The sequence below is a fragment of the Astatotilapia calliptera genome, chromosome 12, assembly GCF_964374335.1.
Source record: "Astatotilapia calliptera chromosome 12, fAstCal68.1, whole genome shotgun sequence".
Taxonomy (NCBI): Eukaryota; Metazoa; Chordata; class Actinopteri; order Cichliformes; family Cichlidae; genus Astatotilapia; species Astatotilapia calliptera.
The window spans coordinates 11,723,838-11,742,325 of NC_137433.1; the positions used below are offsets into that span (position 1 = coordinate 11,723,838).

Sequence of the window (18,488 nt, forward strand, 5' to 3'; positions counted from 1 at the left end):
AAGATTTGGGGTGGTTGATAGGAGTCATAAAGAAGGGTTTTGACCAGGCTACAGCTTTGAAGTTAGCTGAAAGTCACATGGACAAACAATAAAATCAACTGATGTGTTTGAATGCCTATGTCTGTATACGTTTGGATTGTAGTGACATTTGATTTTTGAGAATGTTGATTCTTTTTGTTTGACTGTTGACACTCATTTGTTTACTTGCAGGATGTAGGTTACTGTGTATGAGATCAATTAGAAGCAGGTTAACTGCTTACATGAAATTAACTGTAAACTTTTGCTGCAATAGGAGGTGAATGAGACGTGAGGAGCTGTGTATGAATGAAATCTACACTGACACTGCCAAAAACAAGGGTGCATAAGTTGAAATTTAAGTATACAAGACAAAAAGGGGGGAATGTTAAGTCAAATTGTTGAATGTGTCATTGTGGTTCCTAAATTTGTAAAGTCTTAGTTCAAGCAGTAGGATCAAAGCCATTCCTTTGTCTCTGACCACCTCTCCAGCCACTCTGTGCTGGGTGAGGTTTTATTGCAGATACATCCTATCTGAAATATCTGATTCTTGTGTGGTGAGCTTCCTGCCCTTTTGTGGCTTCACTGTGTTCTTCATGGTGAACCAATACAGAAATGGAACCATATATTGGGTGTGGGGGAGATTACCATTTTATGACTAAGAATGTTGTTAGAAACAGTTGGAAGTGTCAGGTCAAGGAATGTTATTTTACTGCCACTGTGTTATTATTCACATGTACGGTCATTATTTCATCATTACTTCATCATTACTTCATTAGTCTGCATCACTTATCATCAGTTTATCATCAATATTATCATGTATCATTTATCATTTAGTAAATCTGCTAACGGTGTTTGCTGAGTGATCTTGTATTCCTTGTATTCCAGAGCACGCAGAATAAAACACATTCTAGATATAATACTCTATCATGCATAGCACCAGCATAGCTGTAGGTCCAGGCAGCCCAAGTCAGATAAGGACACCGAACTTTCGTTGGCCTGGACCTACACTCTCACAAAACTGCACACTCGTGTACACAATTGTTTATGCTGCCAAATACCGATGATTGGAAACATCTGGTTTCAAGCCTGGGAAAGTGTTGTTGTTCTGAGAAGAGGAGGTCCAGGAATTGTCTTGACGTCATAATGGCTATAAAGCTTTCTGTAACGAGCAGAGAGGCGAAGACCGTAGTGCTTCCCACACTGTGTAAACTGTGTGTGTTTAATAAATCACTTTTTAGACACCTCCGAGGACTCTGTCTGCACTTGTTTTTCCTTCCAAATCAAAAGAACCTTACAGAGCCTATCTTCACCACATATAGGTGTTTTAATAAAATAATTTGTGTTGACCCACTATGGACTTTCAGTCGTATGTCTCTTCCTCAAAATTCGAACCGCGACAGAAGTCACGCACACAGAGAGACACATTCTCACACATTCACTCAAACACACACACACACACACACACACTCTCACATGCATACACACACACACATACACACATTCTCACATACACATACACACGTTCTTGCACATGCATATAGATGTTTACACATACACACACATAGTGCCTTGTCTTAGAACCATTGGGGGGGTTTACGGTGGGAGGTGCTTTTGCTGTGGTGTGTATTGTTTGAACTGTTTTCCCAATAAAAGGCAGCAAGCGGAGGCCGGATTTGGGGTCATTTTGTGGTAGGATACGAAGTGCGTTCCTGAGATACTGACGAGGCCTCCCTTGCAAGTAAATTGATTGTCTTGTGTTCTTCATGATGAATAAGTCTCTAAACTAGCGGGGCTTGTGGAAACACAGACCCAACAATAACAAAGAGAGGGAAGGTAGTCAGAAGTAAGGGGGATCGAACTAGGCAACAATGCAGACATAAAGGACCACTACAAATACCTGGGGATCCCACAGGAAAATGGAAACCATGACGAGGCTGCTGGCAAAGCTGCAACCATCAAGTACTTGCAGAGGGTCAGGCAAGTCCTGATGAGTCAGCTGAACGGTAAGAACAAGATCTGGGGTATCAACACTTACGCCCTGCCCATGATTAACCCTGCTGGGACAATAAGCTGGGGAAAGGAGGACATAGAAGGCCACTGACATCAAGACAAGGAAGCTCCTGATCATTCATGGAGGGTTTCAGTCCAAGTCCAGCACCCTGAAGCTGTATGCTAAATGGAAGGAAGGAGGCCGGGAACTGGTGAGTGTTAGCACCACGGTCCAGGATGAGACAACAAATATCAGGAAGATGGCCCCAACAAACCACGTGCTCACGTCTACCATACCAGGCAAGACCCCAGGTGAAGGCTGTGTAAAGATGCCCCTGAGACAATCCTGCACATAACAGCAGGATGCAAGATGGAACGCCATAACCAAGTGCCCGGATGGTTGGACTTTAACAAGGTTCCAAGTAGAGCTTCAACATGCATAAGAAGAAATAGGAGTGAGACAAAACTTTTTTGTGAGCTTGCAATTTATTATGTGCAGTGCAGCGAGGAGCGCTTGGACCTCTACGTTGGAGCAACCAAATAGCCACTCCATAAATGGATGGCGTCAACATATAAGAGCCCCCTCGACACAACAAGACTCAGCTGTACATCTGGAGCTAAAGGATAAAGGACACTACCAATGTTCATACTTTGGACCCAGAGGACAGATGGTTTGAAAACAAGTAAAATAGGCCATCTATGTCCACTGTGAATGACAATCATTGAACAGCCATCTTCAGGCACTATCACATTGACAAACTGCCTGGTGAGATGACAGCAAACCCGATCAGCATTTACAACTGAGTGATAAAACTCTTTGCTTAATGTGCTCATGGACCAATGTATATATTTAAGTTATGTATACCTGAACAGTAGCATGAGAGCCTGAAGGAATGTGCGGAAGTTGTTGTGGTGATTTATAGCTGTATCCTCATTCAGCTCAATGTTGCCAAACACCTAGAGCAGAAACATGGATTCAGGCCACAATATTGTAATGGTAAATTACTGCATGAATATCACATTCTCTGACCGAGTAGCATCACACACCTGCATTCCAATGATGGCGTAGATAAAGAACAGCATGGCAATCAGTAGACAAACATAAGGCAGGGCCTAAAGGCAACAACAGGAAACAAAACGTATTTCATTTTAAATACCCACTCTGAGTTCTTCTAGGCAGTGTAGAAGTGTGTGCAGGAAATTGCTGTATGTGGCTTTGGAAGTGTACAGAAAATGTGAATATCAGGGCTAGTCAAGAATGTGTAAGCATTGTACTGTTTATGAGCACCTTAAAAGACTGAACAAAGGTCCACAGCAAAATGCGGATGGTGTATCCCTGCCTCAGCAGCTTTATGAGTCGAGCAGCTCTAAAGAGCCTCAGAAAGCTCAGGTTGAGCAGCCTGTCCTGTTAGACACAGATAAGATAGGGAGCACTTACCCACCAAATATCATTGCTCAATGTTAAACACACTTATGGAAGTCAGCTGGTTACAAACAATCACATGTGGCAAAAGCATACAAGGTCAATACATTCAATTTCGCTAAATGCTGTTCATCACAGTGCTTTAAGAATTATCACTAAAAGGGGGCACAAAGGTTTTCCAGATGGCTCCATTTACTCATAACCTTAGACAACAGTGCACAGACTGGTTGACAAAGGAGCAAAGGAAGCCTCCTAGTAAACACACCTATGGTACCAATTTTGAAATCTTATGTGACCTTGTTCTCAAGTTATTACATTCACAAGATTTTCAGAAAACTTTCTCTGATCTTGAGGTTAAGGTCACCGGGAGTGAATGGTAAATTGACTGGTTCTTATTTAGCGCTTTTCTACTCTGAGCACTCAAAGTACTTTATACAACTTGTACATTCACCCAAGCACTTTTTTCTAAGCTGGTTCTTATTGCTTACTATCTAACATTCACAGGCATTCATACTCCAATGGATGCATTGGAGAGCAACATGGGGTTAGTATCTTGACCAACGACATTTGGCATGCAGACTGGGATTGAACCGCAAATTTTCCAGTTTGTAGGTGACCTCCTCTACCACCGGAGCTACAGCCACCCAGAGTCAAACTTGTCCAAGGTATTTAGTAGATCCACCGATGTTATCAATTCAAAAATCCGAGGTAACGTCCTTTTTATTTATCACATTCACGACATTTTCACTGAGATTCAAACCTGTCTAAGATTTTTAGATACCTAAATGACATCAATTTGAAGCAGAAAATATTTTTTCTCATGGGATCAGTTTCTTGATCATTAATACGCAATTATCATGACCATCAACGACTAGGGATGGACCGATCCGATATTACGTATCGGTCCGATACTGACCTAAATTCCTGAATTGGATATCGGAGAGAAATAAAAAAATGTAATCACATCCATTAAATATCACAAAAGCACCTCACAAAATGAGAGACATGGCATAACTCAGCTCATAACCTTAGGGAGCAGTATGCGCCTCTTCTCTCTCCCTCCCTCTCCTGTTGCTACTTCAATCATGAAACTGATCAATGATCAGCTGATCAGTTTTTCTTTCGCGACTCCCGTCTCTCTTGTTTGTTTTTGGCCCACTTTGCACCAGAAAGAGGAAACCAGGGGCTGAACAACAGCAGCACGTTTAAGCTTGATAAGCTGTTGTTAGAATTGTTAGAATTTATTTAATATTACTTTCTACAACAGGATCCTTTTCTATGTAGCTAATGTAAGTCTAATATATACCCTAGTAAGCTATAGTACTTTTTCCTTTGGTAGGGTACCATCTGTGCAGTCTGCAATTCTGTTGAAGAAAGATGTTGAATCTATTAAATTATTGTATAAAAATAATTGATTTCTGTGTTTTTTGGTTTTGTTTTTGTTTTTTTTACATGTGCATTAAAGTTAATTTAATTGCGCCAATTAAGCAAGTATGGGGTGATTCCCCATACTTGCCAACCTTGAGAACTCAGAATTAGGGAGACATTCAATGGATGTGTGTGTGTGTGTGGATATATATACACATATTGCAAAAACTTGAATTTTACAGTGTTTATTTATTTAAAACTATTTATTTAAAGTATGTTACATGTTCTTAGCCTGGATACCATGGCTATCAAGTACTGATGTCCCCTAATATGTTTTTGTGAAGTCTAAAGACAATCCAAAAAATATTGTGGGTAAAATAAAGTTTACTGACTTAAGATGCAGTTTAAATCTTGCTAGAAGTTCATTAGACTGCTAGCAAGATGTAAACTGCAGGTTTATAGGGTTTCTTTTCCCTACATCACCAGCATGAAAATGTTTTTATCATAGGACAGTTTTATTTACAGAAACCCACTCACCGTAGTCTAGTGATGTTTTTGGACCATGGCATGCCAACACCATTGACGACAATCAACAACAAATGTGTAGAATGACAGAAAGAGTTGGGAAAGAGAGGCAAGAGAACACAAACAGTCATATTGTACAGCATAAACTGATAACAATCAGCAAATAATCGTATGCAGATACATATACACACATGTGTACAGAGATATACTTATAGTATAGTATAATAAAGATATACTTATAGTAGACTGAAAAGTCTGGAATAAATAAAGAAACTACCCACAAAATATGCAAAAACACTGTAAAATATAACTCAGCCAAATATCACACATTGAAGGTTACTCTCTAATGTGGATTCAGAAAAACACCTGTCCTGTAATTATTGCATCGTATCAAAACATTACTACCTCAAATCCTTTCCTTTTCCCCAGCTATATAGCCTCTGTCACGACTCTGCCATGTGACTGACCACTGGCTAGTTAGCTTGCTTGCTAAGCCCCAGTTAATTTTCTAAACTGCAGTGTTTTTATGTATCCCATGAAATATTTAAGTGAGAGTGAGGTGGGTGGGAAAAAGTGCTCTTACATTGATTTCCGTCACCAGGATGTCAGTAATGCTTCCCAACACTGTCACAAAGTCAAACACGTTCCAAGCATCCTTTAGGTAGTTCTGAAGAAAAAAAGCAAAAAAACAAAAAATAAAATCAGGAGCTGTGCTTTACCTTTAAGAGTATTTAGAGTTGCTTTATAATGACTACCCACCAATGGCCCAAAAGCAATGATCTTGAGAATACATTCCAGAGAGAAGAGAGTGGTGAACACTATGTTGAGGTTCTTTAGCATTACTTCATAGAACTCTGGAGCTCCATAGAACTACAAGAGAAGGGCAAATGAGACGTTAAGGCACATTTTAAGGTGACGAATAACGATTAGCTTAGTGTGTCAGGCTAATGCATTCCTTCTATGTCCATTATATGGAGACTATACCCCATAGTGCTTAAAATATGAAAATCTTGATACAGATGGAAGGAAAGTGGACAATACATGTAGAAAGGCTAATTTATAACATATCCTGTTCTCAAAAACTGACATAACTATAACTCTGGACTCAAGAAATACGTGCTTAAAGGTTTTAAAACATGTGACATCACCGGGTTGGTTAGTTGCTAGTAATAGACTGACACTGTTTGTGTTAGCTAACTACTAACAAAAACAATAACTCAGGGTAAATAAAGGACACTAAAACTAAAAATCAGTTTAAGTGGATCACTTTTGTGCTGCCCTTTGCTGCAACCATGAATTTTAAGTTAAAACTAAGGATACACTATTCACTTTTCTCTGACTGTTAAGCATTCAGTGGCTCTCTGTTGTCTGGCTAGTTGCAGTGAAACAGAAATTCCGCCTACCACACATATTAACCAATTTTTCCTGCAGATATGCTGATGTATTTCCTGATTTTGCTTCAGTAAAAAAAAAAAACACAGTTATGTTTGTGATGTGATCTGAATGTATTAATCACTAGTGTAAACTGTTTGGATCTGCTTGGGAAAAGAAAGATTGTTTTATTCCATAAAATACCACTTATCGCATCACCTGATTGTGCTGCTTTGAACACCCTGCTAGATGAGGAAAATAAGAGTTTTTGACTCTAGCTTGTTGGCCCGGTAAACCACCTGTCACCTGAATCAAACGGGCTGTCTTCCACATTGTCCTTATTCAAAACGTTTTTTACAAACCTGAACCTTAAGGCTAACAGGTGGATTTTCCCATGTCAGTGTAGCTAGTCAGACAATGAAGAACTGGGTCTGATGCTAGTTAGCTAACAGAAACTAATTCAGTTAGCTAACTGATTCTACTAATCGCATCTTGGCGAAATCACGTTCTGTACAAGATGCCACTAAATTAAACATGTTCTAAAAACTTTGCGCACATATTTCTTAAAACATCTACAAAAACAGTGCTACATCTATGTTAGTTTTTAAGAGCAGGTCTCAATTAGAAAAAATTTGAAATTCACACGTAGAAATGAAAGATTCAAGGTGGGGGTAGGGTTTCATCAGGGATTACCTCCGGGCCCCTTTGTGTTTGACTATTATGGGACTATTATCCCTCCAAAACCCCATCCCCTTGGGACTGTGGCTACGTCCACAGTCGCAAGGAACAAGAAACACAGGAACAAGGAACACAGTCCCACAGGAAAACCACCGAGTTTTTTAAATGGACTAACAATGAGGAGGAGTTGTTGCTGCGAGTAACACAAAAGTACAAAGTTGCAAAAGCGAGTGAGAATTAAAGAATTTTAAGAAAAGCTATCTGGAGCATGTACAGACTGATATCAATCTTTAATAGGGCTGTCAAAATTGAGAGCAAACAAAACAACTGCTGTATAATGCCCTCCGCTTTCTCTGTTTAATTGGACACATGACTGCATCATATGACTGACATGCGTCATCGTTTTATAAAGTCTGCGTCCACACTGCGACACGAAAGCAACGTTTTCAAATGTATGCATTTTATAGAGCACTTTCCATGAGTGAAAACGTTGTCTCAGTGTGGACGGGAGGCCAAAACGGAGAGAAAACTATGCGTTTTCAAACAAAAACGCATTAGTGTGGAAGTAGCCTGTGTCACCTCCCAGACCACCAAAACAAAGCACAAATTAGCAAAAAAAGTTTTAAACAAAAATTAAAAGACAGAATAGAATGTACAACTGCAGCAAAGAGTAAAACACTAGATTGTTAAACATTCTCTTCTGTACAGAAACAGTACTGTACAGTCCAGAAAAAGCATTAGTCAAGGTTACAATCTTCTTATGGCCTCAGACAGTGGACAGTGGTCTGTGTTATTTAACAGTCCTATTTTTTGTAAATGGAGAGTCCTCTTCACACACTAAGGTTAATTATGGTGTTCAACAGGGTTCAGTGCTAGGATCAGTTCTTTTTACCTTAAGCTGGGCATACACTGTGCGATTTTTTCAATCGCGTTATTCAGCTCCTGCTCAAACTGTATGATTGACTCTCAGGGGTTAGAAGTTCATAGAGAACAATGCAGGGTCTCACACTATACGGCCCGCGTGCTCACACTTGCGTGTGTCTAACACGAAAGTTATAACACAAAATCTGTCTCTCGCTCTCCCTTTCACTCACACATAGACACATCCACCACCACCATCAATGTTGCTAAATTGCTAATGAAAACTAGAAAATCCATTTTCTGAAGAAACTGCAGTGTGATTGCTGATAGCTGAATGTTTTGAGCTGAAATGAAATAAATGCTGAATTTAAGTAAAAAAATGTTTAATGAGATGAAAAATACAGAATTATTCACCTGAAAACAAAAGTGCAAAACTGCTAAAGGCTGATGTTAACACAGAAGAAGTTTGAAAGCAGTTTTGAGTCACAAAGCATCTGAATGAATATTAAAAGTTCATATTCTTTTAATCACCAAATCACTGAAATGTGGGAGAACTCACTACAGAAAGATCAATGCTGTAAGTTTTAATGATCCAGTCAGAAAGGATGATTCTTAAAGTCATCAACTGACTCCAAATGCCCAGGTTTGAACCCCCTATCTGCTAAAAACAAATCCACCAATCAAACAGAAGCCTGAATTTCATGGGCCAATCAGAATGCTTGATCCAGTTGTCCAGGACTAACTACTGATATACAACTACTCTGTGGCAAAACCCTGTCAAATCTGCCTCGGTGCACCTGTTGAACAATTGCTTCTAAATCCAAGACCCTAACTCCCATCAAAATCATTTTCAAAAGGTGAATATCCCGAGGACCTGTTCTACACAACTAATAGTTATGTCTATAACTTCTGTTCCCTGAAGGAGAGGAACAAGGTACAACACATAAGTATGGGATATCACGCCCTTGCATGTCCTGGCTGAAGAAATCTTTATTCACACCTTTAAGGCAGATGACGCGCACGGCCCCACCTGCACATATAGCCGCTGTCATCACAGTCATCCCTCAGTTCAATAGCCGCTCTTCACTGAGCCAAACTGCTCAGTGGGGCCACCTTGTGTTGTACCTCGTTCCTCTCCTTCAGGGAACAGAAATTATAGACATAACTATTCGTCCCTTTCAGTCGATTCACTCGGTACAACACATAAGTATGGGACATATATACACGCCCCACAGAGCAGCCACCGAACCGGAATCAGACCAAGACATCCTTAGTGAGCGGTAGACCCAGCAGAAAGAACAGTATGAGCCACCGAAGGGGCTGTAACGTCCAACCGATAAAACCGCACAAAAGTGTGCGGTGATGCCCAACTAGCTGCCGCACAAATATCAGCTACAGGCACCTCTTTAAAAAGAGCCCATGAGGTTGTCATCCAGAAGTGGAATGAGCTCTCACCCCCTGGGGCAAAGCAAGACCTCTGGTGCCATATGCCAGTGAGATAGCTTCTATAATCCAGTGGGACAGCCTCTGTTTAGACAGACCTCTACCTCTATTTGGATTAGCGAAGCAGACAAACAGCTGGCCACATAAACGCACATTCTGAGTGCGCTCAATGTAGGTGTGTAGCACACGCACTGGACAAAGAGAATACATCCTCTTCTGCTTCTCAGATGCAAAAGGAGGGGAGCAAAAGCTCAGCAACTCAAACTAAGAGCTATAAGATGCAGGCATGATCTTGGGAAAATAGGTAGCATTTGAACGCAATACGACCTTGTGGCCATCAGGAGAGAACTGTGTGCAGGAGGGATGCACAGACAGCGCATGAAGGTCACCCACTCGCCTTGCCGAAGCCAAAGCGAGAAGTAATGCAGTCTTATATGAAAGAAATTTAATATCCACAGACTCAATGGGTTCAAACAAAGGGCCTCCAGCACCAAAGATAAGTCCCAAGCAGGGACAGAGGGGCTTGAGCACCCGCCCCTTTCCTGATGGGTGCCCAAAGTGCCCTTTTGTTGAGGCAACTTTTTAAAAAAATATATATATATATTTTTTTTTTTATGTGTGTGTGCGTGCGTGCGGAGTCCTGTCTGTGCCCCTCAACAATAATATTTAACTATTAATCACAGTTTTGCTAAATAAAAGGATCTGGCTTGCATCAGTCACATGATCACATTTAACCAATGATCGCCCTTGACGGCAGAACGCGCTGGTTACGAGCCGGGAACGAGCTCACAAAGAGCACGTGCATTTTTAGTGGTCCGGAGCTGTAGGAGAAACACAAGTTAACTCAGAGACACAGACTGATGCGACAAAACCAGTAAGTAGGTGTACAGCGTAAACTGTAGTGTATAGCACCCAGGAGTATTAGCTTATTACGTACACGTTGGTAAGCTGTCTTGTGGCAACTGACGAACTGAAACAAACGAGCATGCTGTGTGTGCAACAGCGCGACAAACATTACCTGTCCTTTTATTAACTGCACAAGTAGTGCTGGTCATAGCTGCTGGCTAACTGGGTAAGGCTGTCATGGGTCTGTAGCTCTGTCCACCGTTTTAGGGAACATATTTAGTTTTAAAGTATTTAGAAACATATTTAGTTTTAAAGTAATTTTCCGGGCTTTTCCTGCCATTCTGGAGGGATTATATTTCACTAAAAAACGATCTAATATGCATGTCCACATAATAATAATTATAATTATAATATATTAAAAAACACAAGCTGTATTTTAAAGAACATACATTAAGAAGCAGATTATATTAGATTTCTATTTTAAATAAGACAAAATTTGGAATTTACAGCAGTAAAATTATTGTATCTCTACAGTTTAAAAATGTAATAAGCTTTCTCCCTGCACAGAGTGGATAGTGAAACAAATGGAATCATCATAAATAGATTATTTCATATTTATTACTTCCCCCTCCTCATTGCTTTATTATTTTAGCTCTAGTAATAAATAATAATGTAAGGATTCTGGATCAGCACCATGATGCCCATAGTATATACAGTATTCTGAAGAAGGTCTAAAATGTCACTGTGTGTGCGTGCATGTGTGTGTTTCATTTAGATGGATTTTTAAAAAAAATATTACTCATGATATAACATTGTCCAGACATGCCTGGTAAGGACATGAGGAGGAAACAGCAGGAGCTGTGTGAGGCTACTAAAGGCAGTGCTATAACATTTTTCTGTCATAATTATATTATAGATTAAGTGCAAGAGTTGTTAGGTGTGGATAATTAGATTATAGTTTATTGCAATAGCAAGTTGTGCCTTGTTCTCACATAGCAAGTGGAGAGTGATATATGAAATGATGGAAGGAAGAAGAGAAGCAAAGAGTGATTCACAGGCAGAGCCTAAATTATTTCTCACAGTTTTTTGTCGCCTTATGGTTCCAAGCGCTGTCACCAATCTTTGCATTTTGTTATTATCTCATGACACTTGTTTAATCAGCTACCATCTCTCCTATGGACTTTTTAATGTCTACAGTGTCAGATCAACACAGCCCTGCCCTTCCCATATTAGATTCTTGATGAATGTGTGTTGTTGTTATTCAGCCTGGTTTAATGTGCCCCTTTTTAACTTTGAGCACCCGCCCCTTTAAACCTCTCTGCACGGCCCTGGCCTGGTTGCTATAGTGACTGAATGGTTTTTCTAAATTGAAGTAGTAGGAGTACAAAAAACGTACAGAAGATGGAATAGTAATAGTAAAGATTTGAATAACAATACACTAAATATTGATGAGGCAGCTGTGATTGAGCAGCAATGTCCATCCAACTATTTTCACAGTTGTTGTGGTCGTGATAATTTTGTAAGGCCACATCGAAAAGGCTCAGATGATGAGAAAGTTCTACAAGTTGTGCTTTCATCGCTTGTGTCCAGATTACACACTGCACTGCTGCTCTGTCTTTTCACTTTCATTTCTGTGTTTGCATGTGCACAGTGTGGGAGGCTGTGGTGACACCCTCACGACGGCCGACAGGATTTCGAACAGGTTTGATTTTCTTGCGACCAAACAATTGATGATCGGGAGCTGGTTGTGAGGTGTTAATAGTTTCTCGTTACTAGAGCTGGGCGATATAAGATTTTTTCATATCACGATATGTTTTTTTCATTTCAGGCGATAACGATATCTATCACGATATAAGCCAAATAACTATATTTGTAAGATTTAAATGTGCCGTTGCTCACAAGTAAAATGTGAAATAATCAGTAGCTTGTTTTTATTTAAATATTTATTTCCCATAATAAGTTCAACAGGGTAGATGTACTTAAGGAACATGAGACTTTTTCAGATAAATAAAGGCAAATAATGCAAACTACACAAAAGGCAGCCGCTAAAGCGTTTAAGTTTCAAAATAGAACAAACGAAACAGACTACTAAATTGTCAATTCCACTTAGAAATAAAATATTAATTCTAAAAATAAATCTTAGTTTGTTTTACAGAAGAACAGACAAAACTGACTAACTTTTGTCAATATCAAATAAACTGAGAACTAAAAGGAAATTCTCAATCTCTCCTTGTTGTATAGCTTAGCTTTTCAAACAGTTTTAACAGTTACTTTAGTCTGACAATAGCCGAATGACGAATTAGCGCTTCCAGTCAGAGACTGAGGCTACGTCCACACGTACACGGGTATTTTTGAAAACGGAGATTTTCCGTTTTTCGTTTTAAAAAATAATCCCGTCCACACATAAAGGCAGAAATGAAGGAAAACGCTGCTATGAACATGCCAAAGCAGCAGGTGGAGCTAGATTCCTAACCGTGCAGAAATGTTGGCCAATCAGAAGTCTAGAAGCCTCGGTGGGAAAAAGTAAACAAAGCTGGGGCATAGAAGCAGAACCGAGTCGTATGTGTGGAGGGACAGTAACTGTGTGTATATGTAAGCATTTAAACACTGCAGAGAGTAGAATTAACAGCATCAGAATTGTAGAAATTCATTTCACCGAAACAATAACGTGGCGCACAGTGTGACGTCAAAAAATGCGCACACCTTTGACGCTGCGTTTTCTCCGTTTTTCTAGTCCACACGTAAATCCAAAAACAGACTTTTCAAAAATATCCACCCTGGCCGGAGTTTTTAAAAATCTTCGTTTTCAGTGACCAAAAACACCGTTTACGTGTGGACGAAAGGTGCAAACACATAGAAAAATCTGCGTTTTCAAAAATACCCGGGTACGTGTGGACGTAGCACATGCACCAGTTTATTGTATTTCCAGACTTGCTTTCGGCACAATTTACAGTGCACGCTACTCTGTTTTTTGTCAGACTTGAAATAGCCGAAATACCTTCACACTACGGAACTTCTATGGCTCTTCCGTTCGACAATCACTTCTCATTGGAACCATCATCTGTTTTCTCTTCGGTAACCTTCGGTCACGCTCGGTTGATTTTTCTAGTCGGCACACTCATTTCCTCCATTACCCGGGCGGTACGGTGGCTGGCTGCTTCCCAAACAAATACACATGTTGGCTGTACGTAACAAGTCACGTGACGTGACGCTGCGGCTGTGATTGGTTCGGCTCTGCACTACTTAATTTGGATTGGCTGTTCTTTTTGGCTGTTCTTTTTTTTTGTTGTTTTTTTTTTAAGAGGACAAGAGCGGCGAGGTCTATCACAATAGTTTAATTTTTCTATCGAGAAAAAGTTATATCGCGATACATATCGTTATCGTTCTATCACCCAGCTCTACTCGTTACCCCATGTATACTACACGATAAATGCACGACACATGATGAAGGCGAAACTTGGGCCGATCACCACCAGAGGCAGAGCCAGACATTTGAAACACCCGGGGCTTAGCCCTAAAGGGTAGCATGCATGTGGGGGGGTTTTTTGTTTGTTTTTTTTTGGGGGGGGGGGGGGGGTGCTTTTAATTAAGCAGCAAGGCAGAACAAAATCAGGGCTGTATCAAGACACGAGGACTAAACCCCAATTCAACCAGACCCAGAACTGATCCGGAATTTAAACAGGACTACAACAGTTCAAAATCAGGACTGCTTAGGACTTAACCAAGACAGAACCAGAATCAAAACTAGATTATAGTAGCACTGAAAATCATCATAGACCTGCACTACACTTATTTTTTTATTTCTACCAAAGTACAGATTCAGAAAAGTTTATATAATTATTTAGCCTTGTTGTGCAAACAAGCCTGCATAACTTAATAAATATATAACTTGAAAAATAACAAACCTAAAAAGAAACACTAGGTACAAGATACATGAGTACCTATGATACGGTGATACTTTTGGTAAACAACCATTTGACTAACGTGTGTCTCACCTGCTCTTGTTCCATCTCTGTTCTGTCCTCATTCTCCTCTCTATCCCTCTCTGTTCCTCTCTCTCCCTCTTTGTGCTGACAATCATCAAATATACAGTTGAAACCATAAAGTGTATGTAAATATCTGGTTTAAACTGTGAATATACTGCTGTGTATTGAAATACCTCTTGTTTTGCATAGAAATATACTGAATAACATACAAAGCATAATATATAAAATACTACCAGAGTTTTTTCTTTGAAAGAAGCCCCTTATGTCCATTCTTGTATATCAGTACATTACTGAAATCGATTTATTTAGCCGTGGACTGTAACAACTGAAAATATGAAATAAACACACATGTAAGCTAAGACTCTCTAAAGAAACAGCATTGTTGTTGTTCGGCTTTTCATTTCGCCATTTGTTGATTCACTTGAAGAGCGAGTAATGTAATATGGGTCAGTGATCAGTTTGATATCAATCTTTTGTGATACACCGTCATATTTACATTATTTGTACAGTACAAATGATTTGCTTTGGTACCTGGTCAAACTTCAGTTCTCCTCTCTGTCTGCCTGGCTCCGTTTCTCCAACAGCTCACTGGCAGGCAGCAGCTGCCCCGCCCCGCTTAGTGCCTGAGCTCGGATCATACCAATATTAGGGGGGATTTACGCACAGTTGTAAATTCCCACAGGGTGCACTATGTGCTTCGAATATTGTGTGTAGTTTTTTGTTTTATACAGTTGTCAGCCAGGCATCTAACTATGAAAAAATTACACTCCAAAAGACCCCGGACTTTTGAAAAAACAACCCGGGCTTAAGCCCAGTAAGCCACCCCCCCCGCTCCGCCACTGATCACCACAACTGAAAAATCGGCTCAAAATTGGCCAAAAATCGCACAGTGTATGCCCAGCATTATACACACTTCCTTTATGCAGTATCATTAGAAGGCATAGCATACATTTTCACTGCTATGCAGATGATACTCAACTTTATCTATCAATGAAGTCAGATTACACACACTAATTAGTTCAACTACAGCAATTTGTGCAATTGTAACACTGATGAAGCACCAATGAGTTAATACACACAAGGTATTAGGCTCAATATTGGGCTATTATTAATTAACTTGATCAGAAGCCTTAGGAACGGCTTCTGGAGCCTATGGTCAATAATGAGTAAATATATACAACACAATACGCTTGTGCAGGTACCATGCATGTACGTTTTACACCTTTTTCTGCTGATAAAGACTTGTTCACTACTGCAGGAAAGTAACCAAATAACAAAAAGTTTCCTGTTTTTTTTTTTTTAAAAACAATTGTATTACTATTGGCTATATAAATTTGTTTTGGTTGTTTGTTTTTTTAATACAATGGGTCCACAGAAAAGGGCCATCTTCTGTGATTTCATAGAACTTTGTTAAATACAACTTCCGCCTGTAATTTTACACATTTATTCATTACAATTCAAGTTCAAACAGTTGTGCTGACATTTCTTTCATTCACTACAGCAGCATTTTTATATCATGTGGGCAGACTGTGATGTACTGTTGGAACCACACTCATTTTTCTATTAACTGGGATTAAATGTAGATAAACAGCTTTACACTAACAGAAATGGGAGTTTCACCAGTCTGACCAACTCGTGATCAGTGTTGTGGTAAGACTAATTATTTCCTTTGTTCTGCGATTTACAAGACATGGGAGAATAATTCAATTTTAAAAAATTAATTGTGATTGCCTAGAGTCAAAATTAGCTTTCCACCAGTGACAACTTAAGAGGGTCATCTAAGAAGGTGCAGCAACTAGTTGGCTAACTTAATTTACTTTTTGACTAACAATTGCCTACGCTTTTTTATTTGTTGTTTGTTATTTTTGTTTATTTAGTAAAAAGAGAAGAATTTTATAAAAGACATGACCTAAGTGAATCAGCGAGATTAAAGTTAGCAGCTGGAGGATTTTATTACTTTTGGCCAGAGCATCCAACTGTCCCTGCTAATGATTGCTACCAGTAACTTCATATATAACACTAAAGACATAAAAGTCTATAAACACATGTTCATGAATTCATGATTCATGAACACGTGACCTAAAGCTAAACCACCTGTATGTGTATTTTATTATTCATATGCTTTCTTACCTTCATCATGAGTACCACGGTGTTGAGAGCAATCATGATCATGATGGAGTACTCAAACGGAGCTGATACCACAAACTTCCACATCCTGTACTGGAAGGACTGTGTGTTCTCAGGCATGTAACGTGTTAGTGGTTTGGCGTTTATGGCAAAGTCAATACATGCCCTCTGCAACAAAATAAAAATACATATCTGCTTTACTGTTTTTATCATTTGAATGGAACTTCAGTACTCTGTTTTGTATGGATAAAAGCCTGACTTTGCTAGAAATAATTAAATATTTTATTTAGGCACAAACACCACATTTTTTTCATTTTGTAACTTTGGGTAACAGTTTATTTAGGTCCCAGATGCTAAAACTGGATCATTGTTAAGTAAAATTAACCAAGAACAGGTATATATTACAAATAATGTATTACAAAAATATGCATATTTAGTCACAGAAGCCAGATAAGGAGAAAATACTGAACCAACAAATACATAGTGGTCAGTGGCCATACCCTTAATAATGTTTACCAAATGTTACCAAGACAATTTGACCAATCAACGCATGGACCTCTTAAGATTTTGAAAGTGTCTTATGGCTCTTAGCAGCAGATTATATTTAAGACCTTGGTCATTCCATCTGAAATCATCAAAATTTTAGAACATTTCTGTTAAACCATTTCCAATTTGCCTTAAAAATGTCTCAGCTTAGTTATTAGCTTTACAAAATCAAATATAGGACAGCACAGCGGTCTTCATGGGCTCCATTTTCCTCTTACAGTCCAAAGACAGGCAGTTAGTGGAGTTAGGTTAACTGGGGATAAATTGCCCATGTGAGTGAAAATGGTTGTCTGTTTCTCTATCTACGTCCACACTAGCCCATATAGATTTGAAAACAGCGTTTTTGTCTGAAAACGCTCCGCACCCACACTAGCGTTGTCAGTTGTTTTCACAGAGTTGCGCTTCCACATTGAAAATGCTTACGTTCCAGTACTGCGCATGCGACCTGCCTCATTTCTGTCTGCCGTTTATTTACTTTCTGGCTCTTTGAAACGTCCCGGCAAAATGTTGAGGAAAACCACAGAGTTTTTAAAATGGATTAACAATGAGGTGAAGTTGTTGCTGCGAGTAACACAAAAGTACAAAGTTGCAAAAGCAAGTGAAAATTAAAGAATTTGAAGAAAAGCTATCTGGAGCATGTACAGACTGATATTAATCTTTAAGAGGGCTGTCAAAATTGAGAGCAAACAAAACAACTGCTGTATAATGCCCTCAGTTGTCTTTGTTTAATTGGTCACATAGCTGCATCATATGACTGACATGCGTCACTGTTTAGAAAGTCTCCATTTTCGCTGTCCACACTGTGACGCGAAAGCACCGTTTTCAAATGTATGCGTTTTCGAGAGCGTTTTGAAAATGCTGTGTTTTCCATGAGCGAAAACACTGTCTAAGTGTGGATGGAAGGTCAAAACAGAGAGAAAACCATGCGTTTTCAAACGAAAATCCTAACTTTTGTGCGGCTGTCTTCACCACTTAAAGACATGTTCCCACTAGGGATGGGTACCGGTGTCACCGGTTCTGACATAAACGGTAGCAACCAGACCGAAAAGCAGCGCACATTTTGGTGCTTTTTTTTCTTGAGCTGTGATACACTTCTAGCCAATCATTTTACGTTTCCGAGGATAGTAGGCGGGCCCAGGTACGTTCTTTTAGAGCAGAGCTACAGATTAAAAATGCCCAAGGCGAAGCTGTCAAAAGTCTGGCTGTACTTCACAGCAAAATATGCAAACTCAGCAGCCTGCAATAAGTGCTTTAAGCTGATACTGTGATACTGTCAAAGGAGGTAACACCTCAAATCTGATGAAACA

General features: G+C 39.5%; 1 protein-coding gene across 1 annotated transcript in view; it reads right to left on the reverse strand.

Annotated features, from left to right (window-relative positions):
- Positions 1-18,488, reverse strand: part of LOC113033089 (voltage-dependent N-type calcium channel subunit alpha-1B-like) — a 326,109-nt gene that overhangs the window by 99,434 nt on the left and 208,187 nt on the right. The window contains exons 32-37 of the mRNA XM_080308904.1: positions 16,639-16,803; positions 6,083-6,193; positions 5,907-5,990; positions 3,296-3,412; positions 3,055-3,120; positions 2,873-2,964 (exon numbers count right to left, since the gene is read on the reverse strand). Of these exons, the coding sequence (XP_080165030.1) occupies positions 2,873-2,964; positions 3,055-3,120; positions 3,296-3,412; positions 5,907-5,990; positions 6,083-6,193; positions 16,639-16,803 (635 nt within the window). The remainder of the gene's footprint in view (positions 1-2,872; positions 2,965-3,054; positions 3,121-3,295; positions 3,413-5,906; positions 5,991-6,082; positions 6,194-16,638; positions 16,804-18,488) is intronic.